The sequence below is a fragment of the Artemia franciscana genome, chromosome 15 (genome assembly GCF_032884065.1).
Source record: "Artemia franciscana chromosome 15, ASM3288406v1, whole genome shotgun sequence".
In the NCBI taxonomy this organism is placed as follows: Eukaryota; Metazoa; Arthropoda; class Branchiopoda; order Anostraca; family Artemiidae; genus Artemia; species Artemia franciscana.
Window position 1 is genome coordinate 17,862,853 of NC_088877.1, and position 19,250 is coordinate 17,882,102.

General features: G+C 36.8%; 1 protein-coding gene across 4 annotated transcripts in view; it reads left to right on the forward strand.

Annotated features, from left to right (window-relative positions):
* LOC136036117 (tachykinin-like peptides receptor 86C) overlaps positions 1 to 19,250 on the forward strand; it is a 186,594-nt gene that overhangs the window by 155,422 nt on the left and 11,922 nt on the right. For all 4 annotated transcript variants that reach the window (XM_065718133.1, XM_065718134.1, XM_065718135.1 and 1 more), the window contains one exon: positions 14,476 to 14,672. In XM_065718133.1, the coding sequence (XP_065574205.1) occupies positions 14,476 to 14,672 (197 nt within the window). The remainder of the gene's footprint in view (positions 1 to 14,475; positions 14,673 to 19,250) is intronic.

A 19,250-nucleotide genomic window follows, 5' to 3' on the forward strand; every position in this document is an offset into this window, starting at 1 on the left:
AAAATGGCAGTATTTAACGCTTTTGTTTAACTTTTCAAGATTCAGGATAAATCGAGAAGAATTGTTTTTCATCGGAACCATAAAAACGAGATAAAAATAAAGTACTTCCCTTGTTCTGAACTAGGAACTTCAACAATAGTACCGTTATGTAATAAAATATGAACTTCTTTTCTTATAATGTGTAATTCTTCAAAAGTTAAGCTTTAGTTCTTTTGTTTTCAAAGCTTTCAATGGTATTATCTCAATTCAATTTTATAACCTGAAGCCGCAATATTCAAAGTATTCAAATCAAAGGTCATTGACTGCCCTATTGCGACAAACTTACTAATTCTCCCTATTTTAAAGTTCTTAGCCAAATGTTGCAATTGGCAAGCGAAATTTACAACAAAATCCTAAAACTTAATGGCAGGGTATGCTAAAAAGTACATATCAGCTATTTGCATTCCCATTTCTAGAAACTCTGAAGTTTGGGCATCTTTTGAGGGTCCTGGCCCTGCCTGAATGATCACGATATTGTTTTCCTCGCTTCTCATGATCATAATCGTCATCCAAAAAAAATTGTCCGACAAGCAAATCACTATCTGACTAGGCTTTTTTTAATTCGTGAACTATCTAGATCTTTTTTTTCAGACAAGAAAATATCAGAGTGTGAATTAAAAAAAAATTAAAAATGATGCCGTTTTCAAGAAATAAAAATTAAAAATTAATGAATTTATAAATACATACGCAGTTACTAGTTCAAAGATATACAAAATTAATATACTGATATCTGAAACGTATTTAGTAGCCTAAAACAGTCACATTAAAAAAGAAATCATCTTTAATTTTTGCGTGTATTCTGTGAGATGCTTTCTGTGGAAACAGAAAGTATATCCGTGTCTATTTTTTTCCTGGAAATTGGATAAGTGGTTTACTGTTTACAGCTAATATTTCAGCTAATAAAAAGACGATAGAAAATTGTTTAGTGATATCTACTTTCATGTTTGATAGGCAGCAATGCTGATTCCATCAAGGTGGGACTGATTTGAAAAAATTTCTACACTAATACTGTTTTCATAAATGAAGTCTTTGTGCTTTTTTTCTAAAGCTAATATTTGTAGCAAATACATTGTCGATTTCCCCAAAAAATAAATGAGTAAATTCAACTTTTGGGGCTCTAGTTAGGCTCACTAACTCACATTGAGTTTTGTCTGAATCTGAATTCTGCAATAGTTTATGATGATAATTGTTAGCCTGATTTAAAACGTAGGAGTTCAACCAAGTGTTAATTTTATTGTCGTAGACAAATGAAAGAAAAAAAAGTAAAAAGCAAAAATAAACCTTAAAACGAACAAAAAACACTAGCTTTCTCAATATAAATCTACAAGACTAGCATAAATAAATAAACCCCTTTCTCTCGTTATTTGTAGTATTCTGTAAAGGATAATGTGTGATTATTTATTAGTGGGATCTTTTGTGCTTTACTATATAATTAGTGATTGTGTGTACACAAGAAAGGAAACATTTTAAGATGTTTGATACGGTTTGAATTTTCTAATCTGGTTTTCAATTCAGTGAAATTAGTCAAATCCAATGTAAGTGTTTATATAGTTTAAAAATATATAATATAGTTAAAAATAGATAATAGATAATAGATTTTGAAGTCAAATCATAATCAGAGCTGTTTTAGTAGTGTTAGTACCACGGTTTAACTAAATACACAAAGAAACTTGATTTCCGGATTTGAATAAGAGGGAGGTGAGAAAGAGAAAGATAAAGATAAGAAAGAGAAAGATAAGCTATTAACACAGAATTTAAAAAAGAATTTGTTTCAACTGGAGAGAAACTCTTGGGAAACTTGTTAAATAGTAGGTGAAAAGCAATATTCAGATCTTCTAAATAATATACATCAGAACCAAATGAAGGAAAGAGGGAAAATATTACCTTTTGACGAAGACTAAGGAAGAAAAGGAGCAAAAAATTTAAAAAGAGAAATAAAAATGACTTAATTTTTTCTACTCTTTCGTGACAAAGAATGTTTTCAGTTTTGTCTTGAATGTAGCAAGAAGCCAAGCCACACGAGGACTGTCTGAAATAATATTCTAAGTAGTCAGTGCCAAATTTCGGATAATAAATGATACCTGAGCTGTATGCCATGTTCCCTGCATATTGTTCCCAGAGACCCTAGTCTTATAACTGTGAAAATCACTGTTTGTGTAAAATAAATTGCAAATGAAAAAAGTAGACAGCAACGATAATTTGGTGATCACCTATTTTTACAAGATCCAAGAGCTTATTGAAAACTTTGATATTTACGATTAATTAACATCCTTACGAAGAGAAGTTTTACTGCTTTGTTCTACTACTTCTACTACTAATAATCACTGCAGCAATAAGCAGCCTGAGGCCCACACAGCTACGCACGCTCCTCCTCCAGCCTAATCTTTTCAAGGCCTCACTCTTTTCACCCTCCCAGGAAGTTCCCGTTTCTTTTAAAACTTTTTTTATGACATCCTCCCAACCTAGACAAGGACGGCCTGCTTTCCGTGTAATCCCAGGCGGTTGGCCAAAAAGGACAAATTTTCGGCGATCTGTCATCCTTCATCTGCTGAACGTGGCATAGCCATCTCAATCTTTCTTTCATTATAGCCCTAGAAAGCGGCATTGAACCACATTTTTTGTACAATCTACTGTTGGAAATACGGTCAGTCAGCCGGAACAATCCGTTGGCAATTTCTCTGGAAAACATCTAGTAATTTTTCATCTGCTTTTCGGAGCGCCCATGCTTCAGAGCCATGTTTGACCACTGTCATCACTGTAGCTTCCAATATTCTAATCCTGGTTTGTAGAATTATCTTTCTATTCTTCCAAACCTTTTTTTTTTTTAATTGTGAAAAAAACAACCTGAGCCTTAGCTATTCTACTTTTAACATCTTCACTGCGCCCGCGGTCTTTACTAATAATACTACCAAGGTAAGTGAAGCTGCCCTCCTGGTCAATCTTTTCGTTACCCAACGTCACCTTTTCATCTTCAGTTATTCCTAGCCTTAGTGACTTAGTCTTCTGGACATTTATTTCCAAGCCTATTCTAGCACCCTGAACTCGCAAAACTTCTAAAAATTCATTCATTTTGCTCACACTTTCATCTAATATGCTTAAATCATCAGCATAATCTATGTCCAGGAGCGTTTTTCTTCCCCATTTTATTCCGTGGTCTCCAATTGCCTTTCTTGTGCTGCTTAAGACCAAGTCAATCAAAATAATCCCTATAAACGGGGATAGAAAACAACCTTGCTTAACTCCTTATTTAATACAAAACCAGTTGCTAACCTCAATTCCTCCCTTAACTGCAGCAGTATTACTCTCGTACATAGCACACCAGTGGGTTGTTCCATATTCCCCATTATTATCAAAAACATTTAATGCACACATAAACGTTGAATACTGTAACTCCGTAAAGGCAATCAAATACATATGTAAATACGTCAACAAAGGCAGTGACATGGCAGTTTTTGGCTTGCAGCCCAGAATCAAAGATTTCGACGAAAACGTACAATATCAGGCTGAAAGATACATAAGCAGTAATGAAGCTGTTTGGCGAATTCTTTCATTTCCGATACATGAACGTAGTCCAGCTGTTGTTCACTTAGCGGTACATTTACAGAATGGTCAACGTGTTCATTTCTCGGAAACCAACGTGCAACAAAGAGCCCTGAATCCACCGGATACAAAATTAACAGCCTTTTTTTCGCTTTGCAAAAATGATTCTTTTGCAAAAAAACTGTTGTATACTGAAGTGCCTTCGTATTACACGTGGAATACTAAAAATAAAGTATTTGAACGTCGAAAACAGGGTAAGTCAGTCGACGGCCAACCTACCATCTTCAAAGATACCACGATAGGAAGACTCTACACCGGTCACCCCAATCAACATGAATGCTTCTTTCTACGCCTTCTTTTGGTGAATGTACCCGGTCCAACATCCTTTGAGTATTTGAGAACTGTAAACGGTACTATACATGACACTTACCGTAGTGCATGCCAAGCTCTGAATTTATTGGAGAATGACCAATACTGGGATAACTGCATCAATGACGCGTGCGAAACGTCAACCCCAAGTGAAATTTGTGCATTGTTTGGCATCATTTTAACAACTTGCTCTCCATCAGCTCCTACAGAGTTATGGGGAAAATATAAGTCAAAAATGTCCGTAGATATACTCCATGGAAAACAGTTAGAGACGTCAGATATGACTTTTGATTTTACATCAGAAATTTATAACTACACTTTAGTTATTATAGAAGATTTGTGCGTACGTATGGCAAACAAACCTCTTCAGGATTTGGGAATGCCTTCATCTAACCGTATCGCTGCTGTTTCGACATGTGTAGAATTGGATCGTGAACAAAGTTACAGTACGAGTGATCTATTGTCGTATGTACAAAATAACATATCCAAGTTAATGTCGGAACAAAAAGACATTTATGATACGATACTCAATTTCAGGACGTATACAACTACCTGCTGATTTCTGTAATTTAGTGACGTCCAAAAATGAATTGATTGAAAAAGTATTTCCGAATATTCTAAAAAATTATAAAAATAATAAATGGCTAAGTGAAAGAGCGATTCTCGCACCCAAAAATATAGACGTTCACGAAATCAACAATATTGTTTTGACCAAGATTCGAGACCAGGCAGTCCTTTACAAGTCAATCGACACAGTTTTGGAACCAAATGAAGCGGTTAAGTATGCATGTGTGTTTGTTTGTAAAAAGAGCGTTTGCATATGACGTCATTATTAGTACATACGGCTTTGTATATGCACAGACAATGGGAAAGCCAAGAATGTTGTATATTCGCAATTTTTACGTAGTTTAACTCCTGTAGACGAAATGAATGCTTGCCTGAAAAATTCTAATTTATGGGCACACGTAAAAATATTAAAATTAACTACAAATATGCGTGTCCGATTGCAAAACGATGACTCTGGTCAAACATTTTCAGATCAATGCTGGCAATTGGAAACGGAAAGCTCCCAGTAGTGGGAAAGCCAAGAATGTTGTATATTCGCAATTTTTACGTAGTTTTGAAACACATATATAAATCTATCTATATTCACAGGTGGGACACAGGGACACAACTACAATGGCGCGTAACTAATATGGCGCGTAACGACTTACGCGCGCGGGGGGGGCTTGGGGGGGCGTGAAACGCCCCACCAACTAGGTGAAGGGGTGGCGCGAAGCGCCACCCCAACAGCTAGTATATATATATATATATATATATATATATATATATATATATATATATATATATATATATATATATATATATCTTTCTATATTCACAGGTGGGACACAAGGACACAACTACAATGGCGCGTAACTAATATGGTGCTAAACGGCTTACGCGCGAGGGGGACTTTGGGAGCGCAAAGCGCACCCACCAACTAGGTGTTGGGGTGGCGTGAAGCGCCCCCACCAACTAGGTGGCGCTTCGCGTCACCCCAAAAGCTAGTCTATATATATAAAAACTAGCTGTTAGGGTAGCGCTTCGCGCCACCCCAACACCTAGTTGGTTGGGCGCTTCGCGCCCCCCCAAGCCCCCCGCGCGCGTAAGTCGTTACGTGCCATATTAGTTATGCGCCATTGTAGTTGTGTCCCTGTGTCCCACCTGTGAATATAGATAGATTTATATATGTGTTTCAAAACTACGTAAAAATTGCGAATATACAACATTCTTGGCTTTCCCATTGTCTGTGCATATACAAAGCCGTATGTACTAATAATGACGTCATATGCAAACGCTCTTTTTACAAACAAACAAACATGCATCCACACAACTCGTTTTTATATAGATAGATAGATAGATAGATACAATACAAATTAACTGCGTAAAACTTGCGAATATACAACATTCTTCGCTGTCCAATTGTCGCTGCATATACATTGTCAGGTTTACCGACCCTCGAACATGCAACGTACAATTGTCCATGGGAAAAAAAATCAGTATTAAGATCTATACCACATTTTTCTAATGATTGACCTTGAGCCTTGTTAATGATGATTGCAAATACTAATCGAATTGGGAATTGCAATCTTAACAATATTGTTAATTTCGTGGACGTCTATATTTTTGGGTGCGAGAATCGCTCTTTCACTTAGCCATTTATTATTTTTATAATTTTTTAGAATATTCGGAAATACTTTTTCAATCAATTCATTTTTGGACGTCACTAAATTACAGAAATCAGCAGGTAGTTGTTATACGTCCTGAAATTGAGTCTACTGTTTGACCAGAGTCATCGTTTTGCAATCGGACACGCATATTTATAGTTAATTTTAAAATTTTTACGTGTGCCCATAAATTAGAAATTTTTAGGCAAGCATTCATTTCGTCTGCAGGAGTTAAACTACGTAAAAATTGCGAATATACAACATTCTTGGCTTTCCCATTGTCTCTGCATATACAAAGCCGTATGTACTAATAATGACATCATATGCAAACGCTCTTTTTACAAACAAACAAACATGCATACACACAACTCGTTTTTATATAGATAGATAGATAGATAGATACAATACAAATTAACTGCGTAAAACTTGCGAACATACAACATTCTTCGCTGTCCAATTGTCGCTGCATATAAATAGATTGTCAGGTTTACCGAACCTCGAACATGCAACGTACAATTGTCCATGGGAAAAACAATCAGTATTAAGATCTATACCACATTTTTCTAATGATTGACCTTGAGCTTTGTTAATGTTGATTGCAAATGCTAATCGAATTGGGAATTGCAATCTTTTAAATTGAAAAGGCAGATCCGTTGGAATCATGGGAATGCGAGGAATAAGAACAGCCTCACCCTCAAAAGGTCCTGTCAAGATTGTGGCCTCTATTAGGTTTTCCATTGTTTTTCTTACGGCAAGTCGAGTGCCTTTGCAAAGCTTTGGTGGGTTTATATTTCTTAAAAGTATTATTGGTACGCCTATTTTTAGTTGTAGCACGTGTGGTGGAAACCCTGAAAGATCTATGGAATTTAAAAATTCAGATGGATAATTAACCGCTTCATTTGGTTCCAAAACTGTGTCGTCTGACTTGTAAAGGACTGCCTGGTCTCGAATCTTGGTCAAAACAATATTATTGATTTCGTGGACGTCTATATTTTTGGATGCGAGAATCGCTCTTTCACTTAGCCATTTATTATTTTTATAATTTTTTAGAATATTCGGAAATACTTTTTCAATCAATTCATTTTTGGACGTCACTAAATTACAGAAATCAGCAGGTAGTTGTATACGTCCTGAAATTGAGTCTACTGGGAGCTTTCCGTTTCCAATTGTCAGCAATTGATCTGAAAATGTTTGACCAGAGTCATCGTTTTGCAATCGGACACGCATATTTGTAGTTAATTTTAATATTTTTACGTGTGCCCATAAATTAGAATTTTTCAGGCATTCATTTCGTCTGCAGGAGGTGATCTAGGTATTATAGGTAATGTTTGCCTGAAATCTCCCGCAAGCAATATTAATGTGCTGCCAAAGGGTTTCGACTTCCCTCTCAAATCTTTCAAGCATTTATCCAGAGCCTCGAGCGATTTTTTGTGTGCCATTGTGCACTCATCCCAAATAATAAGTTTGCATTGCTGCAATACTTTACCCATCCCAGATGATTTGGAAATATTGCACGTGGGAGTTTCTGTAGAATGCAAATTCAGAGGCAATTTCAAAGCGGAATGAGCAGTTCATCCACCAGGCAGCAATGTTGCGGCTATTCCGGACGACGCAATTGCCAACGCTATATCATTTTTTGATCGAATTGATGCCAGAATCAGTTTCATCACAAATGTTTTACCAGTACCTCCTGGCGCATCCAAAAAGAAAATTTCTCCAACATTGTTATGGACACAATTCATTATCGTATCATAAATGTCTTTTTGTTCCGACGTTAACTTGGAAGTGTTATTTTGTACATACGACAATAGATCACTCGTACTGTAACTTTGTTCACGATCCAATTCTACACATGTCGAAACAGCAGCGATACGGTTAGGTGAAGGCATTCCCAAATCCTGAAGAAGTTTGTTTGCCATACGTACGCACAAATCTTCTATAATAACTAAAGTGTAGTTATAAATTTCTGATGTAAAATCAAAAGTCATATCTGACGTCTCTAACTGTTTTCGATGGAGTATATCTTCGGACATTTTTGACTTATATTTTTCCCATAACTCTGTAGGAGCTGATGGAGAGCAAGTTGTTAAAATGAGGAGCTGATGGAGAGCAAGTTGTTAAAGTGATGCCAAACAATGCACGAATTTGACTTGGGGTTGACGTTTTGCACGCGTCATTGATGCAGTTATCCCAGTGTTGGTCATTCTCCAATAAATTCAGAGCTTGGCATGCACTACGGTAAGTGTCATGTATAGTACCGTTTACAGTTCTCAAATACTCAAAGGATGTTGGACCGGGCACATTCACCAAAAGCAGGCGTAGAAAGAAGCATTCATGTTGATTGGGGTGAACGGTGTAGAGTCTTCCTATCGTGGTATCTTTGAAGATGGTAGGTTGGCCGTCGACTGACTTACCCTGTTTTCGACGTTCAAATACTTTATTTTTAGTATTCCACGTGTAATACGAAGGCACTTCAGTATACAGCAGTTTTTTTGCAAAAGAATCATTTTTGCAAAGCGAAAAAAAAGCTGTTAATGTTGTATCCGGTGGATTCAGGACTCTTTGTTGCACGTTGGTTTCCGTGAAATAAACACGTTGACCATTCTGTAAATGTACCGCTAAGTGAACAACAGCTGGACTACGTCCATGTATCGGAAATGAAAGAATTCGCAAAACAACTTCATTACTGCTTATGTATCTTCCAGCCTGATATTGTACGATTTCGTCGAAATCTTTGTTTTCGGGCTGCAAGCCAAAAACTGCCATGTTACTGCCTTTGTTGACGTATTTACATATGTATTTGATTGCCTTTACGGAGTTACAGTATTCAACGTTTATGTGTGCATTAAATGTTTTTGATAATAATGGGGAATATGGAACAACCCACTGGTTATCTACTTCGATGGTGGTACCGTTACGCTTCTTTATTATTGCTGTTTTACCGCCATCTTCAGTAGATCTTTTTCTTTATTGTGGGTAACCATCATTGCCAGTAATTATGTTTGATATTAAAGGTCGAGGATATTGCTTTGTGCACCTTCCTTTGGCCATGCATGGTGAATTTTCGTTCAGTGCACCGCAAGGTCCATGTATCATATTTTTTACAATAATATCATGTAACCCCTTTATCAACATTTTTATCAGGTATTTCAGCGGAAATCACATCATCAATTTTGTTCAAAGTAATTTCTTTATGTAGCCAGATTAGTATATGTGCGTGTGGCAAACCTCGTTTTTGCCATTCCACTGAGTACATCCAGCATCGCACTGACCCAAACACTTCAAGTTTTACTATGTAGTTTATCAGTGATTTCAAATTTTGCTGGAAGACACGGGCCGTAATGTCTTGCCTATGAACCATCGATTGTCCTTGAAGTAAAAGCTGCCGTATCTCGTCCCAAGATTGATTACATGTAAATGTAATAAATAAATCTGGACGACCATAGAGACGAACATTCGCAATAGCATCTTGAGCATATTCATGCATATGACGGGGACTGCCAGCATATGACGAAGGTAAAATTGTTAATCTTCCAACGTTTGTGGTGTTACCGTCATTTATAACTGCATCTCGCAAATGAATGTATTGTTCAGAGCGGAGCTTGGTCTGATTCAGGCGGATATATAGCAAACGTTCTGATTCAATTTTAGCATACATATCAACGACAAATTGGTGAAACAATTCACGGCATTTTAAAATATAATTTTCTTCATCCTGCCGAATCATTAGTCTATAGGAATAATAATGCATTGCACTGCATTTCTTATTCATTTCTTTGTTAGTGACTGGATTCATCAATTTAATATTAAAGTGATAGCCGTCGGCTTCATCCCAAAAAATGATAGGATATTGTAGGGCATCGTAGCATCGATGAGTTTCAGCAATTCTTAACAACTGAGCGTTTCGCTTATGAAGAATAATATCTCGAGGTAAAAACTGATCACCGACCATAACGATTGCCACTTCGTCGATAGTTGGAGCATTGTATCTACGCACATGTTGGCCAGGAGGCGTTTTGTCAGCGGAAATAACAATTTTATGCGTATCAGTAGACATCAAATCGATGGCTGTTTTGAAAAGACGCACTAAATTATTATTTTCGTGGAAAAGATGTTGCAATTGGGAAACGATTGTCCTTTCAACGTTGGGAGAAATTTCGCAACGTGCATTCAATTCAGAATTTCTATCACACATGAAGTACAATTGTAAAAATTTATGATTCTCGCCTGAGATTGGTAGAAGGGACCCTGCTCTATGATAAATTTGCCCTTTTACTTTGAAAGTAGACATAAATTGATCTGGATTTTCAATTTGGGCTCCAAACGACGTCATTTGGAAACATGAGTTGTATTTTCTGATTTTTGACTAAAAACGCTTAGATTCTGACGTAGTTCCAGTAAGGAAAGTCTTCAATGGCTCTGGTGGTGCAGCCAATAGAGGAAGTTTAACTTTTCCTGAGGCGCAACACATTCCCATTGTTTCACCATTGAATTTAATGGCCTTGCAATAGGGACAAATTTTAGACATTGTCCCGATTTGAACACATCTACTCAAGCTATAATCATCGACTGGGTTGTACCTGAATTCCAGGCAATAACCTTCAGGTTGCTCTGATTCCTCGGCACGCTTTCTTTTCTTACTTTCTCTATCAGCAGCAAGCCTGATTTCTTGCTGTTCTTGTGATTCCTCGGCACGCTTTCTTTTCTTACTTTCTCTATCAGCAGCAAGCCTGATTCCTTGCTGTTCTTGTAATTCCTCGGCATGCGTTCTTTTTTCACTTTCTCTTTTAGCAGCAAGTCTGCTTCCGCGTTGCTCTGGTAGTTCCTCGGCACGCTTGAATCAAGCCTGTTTCCTTGCTGTTCTTTTGATTCCTCGGCATGCTTTCTGTTCTTTCTTTCTCTATCAGCCTCAAGCCTGTTTCCTTGCTGTTCTTTCGATTCCTCGGCACGGTTTCTTTTCTGACTTTCTCTATCAGCAGCAAGTTTTTTGGCATAGACTCTTTGAGCATCTTCATCGGCTTTTGCCATTGTAAGTTCATCAGTTATTTTAAACTTAAACATTAATAGATTTCTACGTGAACATATGTCTTAAATATCTTGAATGACGTCACCGTCAAAGCAAAAATGACGACAACTAATTTCATGACGTCAGTCAACACAGAAACATGACGTCACCTGACAGACAGACAGACACACAGACAGACAACTTATTTATATATATATAGATAAGTTGTCTGTGTGTGTGTGTGTTTCGAGTGACGTCATGTTTGTGTGTCGACTGACGTCATGAAGTTAGTTGTCGTCATGTCTGTTATGACGATGACGTCATTAAAGGTATTTAAGACATTCGTTCACGGAAAAATGTTTAATTGTAAAATGACTGAAGAACCTACAATCGCATCAGCCGAGGAAGCTGCTCAAAGAGTCTATGCCAAAAAACTTGCTGCTGTTAGAGAAAGTAAGAAAAGAAAGCGTGCCGAGGAATCACAAGAACAGCAAGAAAACAGGCTTGCGGCTAAAGAACGCAAAACCACGCAGTTAGATGAATATCCACCTGGACAGCGAGAGTCAAAACATACCAAAACTAAAAATGATAACGATGATGATTGGGTTTGGGATTTTGACTTGGATAAGGTCATTAATGCCTACCAGATTTAAGTTAAAAAAAACAAAGGTTCGGCGATATGTACTTCATAGTGACGCTGAAAAATAAAGAAGAAAAAGAAAACTGAAAAAAAGAAAAAAGGTAAAAAACTAAAAAAAACTAAAAAGAAAAAACACTCAAAGAGAAATTACAGACCGGGACACAAATGATGACCGAGACAGAGGGAATATAAATGACGACCGGGAACCTCAAAGAGAAATTACAGACTGGGAGACCCGGACACAAATCACGACCGGGACACAGGGAATATAAATGGCGACCGGGACACAGGGTGGGATTTCACAGGTGGGATACAGGGGCACAACTACAATGGCGTGTAACTAATTATGCTGCGTAACGACTTACGCGCGCAGGGGGGGGGGCTTGGGGGGTGCAAAGCGCCCCCACCAACTAGGTGTTGGTGTGGCGCGAATCGCCACAACAACTAGGTGTTGGTGTGGCGCGAATCGCCACGCCAACAGCTAGTAATCGATAAAACTGATGACCAAAGGTGTTTGACAACGAAGGGACTTCTCAATTATTAACCTAAGAGTGAAAACTTGATTGACACATCCCCTACCTTTTCGAAAACCGCACTGTTCTTCCCTTAAGACTTTATCTACAGCATCTCTTAGTCTAAAAAGTATCGTATTACTAAGTAATTCGCTACCGACAGAGACCAGAATAATGCCTCGATAATTACGACACTCTTGTCACCTTTCTCATACAAAAATCATGTTCATAAATTTCAGTAGTTTATTCCTAACCTCAGAGCCACCATATTTAAGAAACTCATTTATCACACTATCAGCATCTGGAGCCTTATTATTTTTTAATCCTTTTAGTACTGTCGCTAATTCATCCTCACCAAACAAATCTTCCTTCACCTCCAAGGTATCACAAACTTTTTCATTTTCATCTATATCTTTTCCTGCAACTGTATCTCAGCTTAGCACATTCTCAAAATGTTCCACCCATTTTCTTTAACTTTTTCCTTATCACTAACTGTGGCCCCATTTCTATTTTTAACTGGGGCTAGTCTGGATTGACTATTCTCTTTCAATTTATTAACATACCATTATAATATTTTACTATTGTGCCGTCTAGCTGCATCTTCCAGATCCTCAGCAATTTTATCCATGGCCTCTGGATTGTTTAAATTATTTTGCAACATGTTATAAAGTTACTTGCTGACGGTGAGCAACCGTTACATGTAAAGTGACAGAATGTTGCAAAATAAACTGCTAAACTAAATTTTTAATGCGGTGAAACATACCCAAGGATCTAGATAGCTGTAGTGACACTATATTAGCATCCATCTTCCATAATGAATTTTCATCTATAGTGAATCCCAAATATTTAGTTTCACGGAACCTATGAAATTTATTTCAATGAACCTGAACAGTCAGATTTGTGCTAATGGTACCTATCCTTGAACAAAATATATACAAATTTCTATCATAATTTATATTAAAAGAATAAAATAAGCCCAATCTAAGAACGACAGTAGCCCTGGAGTTTTACAAACTAAAAGTTCGGTAGATTGGTCAACCACAGACAGTAAAGTACATCCACAAACAGATAAATATCTGCTTCTAATAGATTTAGTTCTATTTGATTAATAGGTATTTAAAAAAAAGGTAAAAGTTAGGATAAATCCTTAAAGTACTCCACAATCCATCGGAAATGGATGACACAGGGCTGAACCATTCGGCACAGCTTACTTACGGTCAGTCAGATAGGACTCTAAATAGACAATGCTCAAGTTATTTACGCCCACTCTTGATAGTTTAATCAGCAGCTTTTCATTCTTTCTTCATATCCAGAAATAGTGCAACGAGGATGATTCATGTTCTGAGACAAGCAAGTCAACCAGCTTGATTTTCGTAAGCTCTCTTGATAACACTATTGTGCAACCGAGTTGAGTATTTAATGTGGATTAGGCGTCTCTAAATAATTTTATCTTTTACAGCATGGGAATAATTTCCCATATGCTTTTGAAAAAGAAATTGAAATTGGCCTTTTGTTATTTTTTTATCTATTATAAATTTTATGCAGGGGAATTAACTTTACCACTTTTTTATACATATGAAAGAAAAATCACATTTTTCGTTAATTTTTTATTAGGTACCATGAAGCTGTGATCGAATTTCTTCTGCTTTAAATACCTTTAACTGTATTTTATTCAAATCACTTGAATTAAACTTCATTTTACTCAAAATTTTCAATACCTCCACTTAACACCGCTCATGGAGCGCCAATGACGTTGCAACACTTTCTTCCTGGTGCACTATGCTAAGGGTATCAGTGCTATTGAGTGCTATTTCTCAGTCGTTCATGAGCTCTTACCCGCAACTTTGTTTACCACTCGCATTTTTTTTATAATAAGGTTCACTAACCTAGACAAGAAGTTCTCTCCCAAGCTTAGGCAATCGTCCGTAATATGGTCAACCTAAGCGTTTGTTAAAAAATAGTCTTAAGCAAGATAGATGAGCGTTTAATACACAGGGAAAGAAATCAGCACTGCGCCACGGATATTTTATTTACATATTTTGTGGAATTATTTTGTGCTGATAGACTTGTCCAATCTTTAATTCTTCATCATTTCTTCATTTTAAGATGTATATGCTTATATATTCCGAGAACAAAGAATTATGTTCCAGTGCTTTCTAGGTTGTAAAAATGTTCATCATAATGGTTGCTTTATTTGCAATCTGCTGGCTACCTTACCACTCTTACTTTATATATCACTATTTTGATGAAGAATTTTCAAGACATCCCTATGTCAACCATTTGTACTTGGCTGTATATTGGCTGGCAATGTCAAACGCAATGATAAATCCTATGTTGTACTATTGGATGAATCCGAGGTAAGATTTTTCAAAAGTTTCAAGTTTGGCCCGTAACAAAGTTTTTTTTACAACAAAACTTTTAGCATTCTTAAGTTTAGTCTACGTCTACATTACAATCGAATATAAAATTTCTTAAGAAATTACTAATCCAAGCTGCCGTAGCTGTTGTGGGTGGTACGCGGCTTAACAGGGCTAGTGACCAAAAATCCTAGGCTAACTATTTTGAAATTATAAATACAAAAAGAATTGAATAAATAAGGTAAGGTGAGGTAGGGTGTGGTAGGGTAAAAATATGGCATCGGACTTCACTGTCCCTAACAGCGCCGTTGATCTCTGTTTCTGGTACTTCAGGCAGGAAGTACATTGGGGAATTGGGGGCCAGCCATCTTGTGCTTACACACACTCTTCCTGTTAACTTCCTCAGTTTTCTCCAGGAATCCCTTTTGGCATGGGTTGACTCGGGCTGGGCTTACAGAGTCACACCACTGACCCCCGTTTGAACCAAAAAAGCAGTGACACCAGAACCTGAACCCCTGTCCTCACGGACAAAGGACTTCAAATCTGACCAGTCGGCTAGGATGGCTATATAAATAAGGTTTTTGAAATTTTCACTTTCCTCGTATCACTTCAGTAAGCACTTGATAGCTAATCCAAAATCATCCGCATTCGAAAACTTTTTTCCAGGAAAGGGAGGAGAGGGAGTGACAAGCTTACAAAATTTTTTAAGGGTCTGGCAAAGGCCTTGGATTATTATTTTTTTTTTTTTTTGCTACAGAAGTCTCAAATTTTTTTTATTGAAAACTTTCCTTCTCTGTATTTGGTCTTCCAAGTGAGGAAGGGTAGACTACCAGTCTTTCTCATCGTCCTTATTGTGCATGGGGGTGTGCTTTCGTTTTTGTAAGTCTGCTAGTTCCAACAATACATTTTTTCACGTATTCTTAGTCATTTTCAACCCTTGTCAAGTTTTTACAAGATGTAAAAAGTGACTGTAGTGAGTAATGTGAAAAAAGTGACTGATGAAGGGGATATCAAGAAGATTTTCTTAAGAAGGTGAAGGGTCACCTTCCTATGAAAAAAAAAATGCAATGGCTTTTCATTAACAGCTTGGAAGTAACATTCGCCAATTTTTAAGGAAAATGCCTTTTTTCGCTGGTCAAAAGGATTAACTACTAAATATCACAGGATGGATGGCCTGAATCAGTTACTACTACTACTACTAATAACTCACTGCAGCACCAAGCCGCCTGAGGCCAACACAGCTACGCACGCTCTTCCTCCAACCTAATCTATTTAAAGCCTCCCTCTTTACACCCTCCCAGGAAGTTCCCATTTCCTTTAAATCCTTATTTATGACATCCTCCCAACCCAGACAAGGACGACCTGCTTTCCGTGTAGCCCCAGACGGTTGGCCAAAAAGGACAATCTTCGGTAATCTGTCATCCTTCATCCGTAGAACGTGGCCTAGCCATCTCAACCTTTCTTTCATTATAGCCCCAGAAAGCGGGATTGAACCACACTTTTCGTACAACCTACTGTTTGAAATACGGTCAGTCAGCCGGGTACCCAGAACAATCCGTAGGCAATTTCTCTGGAAAACATCTAGTAAATTTTCATCTGCTTTTCGGAGTGTCCATGCTTCAGAGCCATATTTGACCACTGTCATCATTGTAGCTTCCAATATTCTAATCTTGGTTTGTAGGCTTATCTTTCTATTCTTCCAAACTTTTTTTAACTGTGAAAAAACACCCTGAGCTTTAGCTATTCTACTTTTAACATCTTCACTGCTCCCACCATCTTTACTAATAATACTACCAAGGTAACTGAAGCTCCCAACCTGATCAATCTTTTCGTTACCTAAGGTCACCTGTTCATCATCACTTATTCCTAACCTTAGTGACTTAGTCTTCTTAACATTAATTTTCAAGCCTATTTTAGCACCCTGAACTCGTAAAACCTCTAAAAATTCATTCATTTTGCTCACACTTTCATCTAATATGCTTAAATCATCAGCATAATCTAAGTCCAGGAGCGTTCTTCCTCCCCATTTGATTCCATGGTCTCCAATTGCCTTTCCTGTGCTCCTTAAGACGAAGTCCATCAAAATGATCCATATAAAGGGGGATAGAACACAACCCTGCTTAACTCCTGATTTAATACAAAACCAGTTGCTAACCTCATTTCCTACCTTAACCGCAGCAGTATTATTCTCGTACATAGCGCAAATCACTTTAATGTATTTTTCTGGTATACCATATAACGATAAGACCTTTGTTAACGCTGTTCTATCAACAGAATCGAAACTGAACATAAATCAAAATTAATAATCACTTAACACTTAAAGTAAACATAAATTATCCGAAATAAGAATGGGATTGGGCTACCAATTCTTATAGACTGGAGCGTCATATGCACTTTACAAAAGTCAAAAAAATCGTCGGGCAGTTTTGCTTTCTTCATTACAATTTTAAAATAACAGATACTTTTTTAGAGTTTTGGTTGGTACTCGTATATGTCACTCTATACTTAATGTTTATCACCAGTGAACCATTTAATCTATTTTTTTATATATTTGAATTAGATGGAATCAAAAGAAAAAATAGTGGAATGTCTCATTTTAAATAACAAAATTGGAAAGGAAGTCGAAAATAAATATGTTCTAAGAAATTATTCTTGTATTTCCTGTAAAATTAATACGCAATGTGATTTGATTTCTTATGTATATGCTATGATAAATTGAAGCATTAATCATGCCATACACCATTTCAGTAAAGCACAAAGAACACTTTGGCACTCAGGGTATTTTAGTAAACAACAATCCCAGTTTTATTAATGGTAGTTTATCTTTAAAAATCATATATTTAGAACCCAAGATGAGAATATGGCTTCATTAGTACCATGAATCCCAGAATACGATTAAAACGCAGACAACCCCGGTAAAATTATTGTCCGAAATTCAATCAAGCCAAGATCCTCGTTTTCTGGGCTTCAATTTTTTTTTTGTAACCATCATCGTTTTTCAGCAGTCTCTCCAATGGTAGTAATATCTCATTTATCTGTTGTTCATTTACCTATGGGTTTTACTCTTCAATCTGCTTGTCAGCCTTAGCTTTGCTTTCTATAGCAGGCCGGGCTATATTACCATCAAAAAGAATTAGGTTGCCTAAAGAGAAAAGGTTGTCTATATTTTTACAAAAGTTGGAGGAGGAAAATTAAAGCTTGATACATAACAAAACATTCTCACTAAAATCAGATCTTTAGGGATGGTGCTGTGTGGATTCTGAGTCGGGGTGGCAGTTTGCTAATCTTTGAACCCGGAGGCGGCTAAAGTCGGATAACGGCTGGCTCATTCCGGTAACCTAGCAAATCCACAAAGTTGAATATCAGTTCTAATAATCTTTTAATGGGACTCTGAGGAGTGACCCACTGTTTTTCTAGCATTTTTCGTTGGTTAGAGCCACCATGGATACTTTACAGCACTCATAGATATTTTACTCTTATGACAATTTTTTGTTTTTTTGGGCGGAAGTATTACGTCAACAAAGATTTGATTTCGAACAAAGATTTGTTCGTGTTTTTCTAATGTGTGTATAGTCACATTATTTTTTCTTAGAATAACTTTATTTAGCTGACATTGCTTTTTTAGTTCCCGTCAAACTTTATTATAGGTAATAAAATAAGAGATTTGAAAAATTGAGTTGAAACTTTTTATTATTAGAAACTCTTTTAATTCTGCAGTTAGTAACCAAAAAGTATCGAAATAAATTAAAAAATAATTGATGGATATAGTTTTTTGCGCTCTGGCCAGACAATTCAAGATTTCGAATAAATGGATTATATCAGGCGGACTTCATATGCCAACAGTCTTTAGACAATCAATTATATCCAGCTGTCTGGATGTGACAGTCTTTTATCCTACAACTTATGAAATCTAATTTTATTGAAAAAGAAAATACATCACTAAGTTTATTGATTCCGAAGCTACCTTCTTTATGGATGGACTTTCCTGGCAATGTTGCCCCAAAAGACATTAAATATTGAAAGTTGGAAGTCAATCATTATTGGTGGATTTCACCTTGTCTGATTATGTTTCGACGTCAAGATTAAAGTTTTCTTAAAAGGTAAAAATGGAAAAAATTGAGTATAATCTCCATATAGTCTATTATATTCTAAGTAACCTGATTTTAGAACTAGTCTGATTAAATAAAGCCGTCGCTGCTAAATAAATTTGCTCCCACAAGGATTTTTTCCTGCCCGTTATTAAAGTTGTAGGCTATAGTTCTACATGTATCAGAGACTACAATTCAGATCCTTAAGTAGAATGAGCCTAAATGCTAAAAGAATGCTAAATGCTAAAAAGAGTTGTCCACCCACCCCATCATCAAGCGCGACGGTTTGAAGTGGCGAGTGAGCCGGAAAGTCAAAAGTAGATCTCCAACGGGAGATTTTTTTTTCCTGGACCTTGATAAGTTTAATAGGTTTTACAGACATAACCAGACAAGTCGTCATTTGTATAGGTTATTTTACTTGGAAAGTAGAGTATAGGTTTCATTAGCCTTTGGCCCCATTTGTTACCCGTCGTCTCTTGTCGAAAGATAT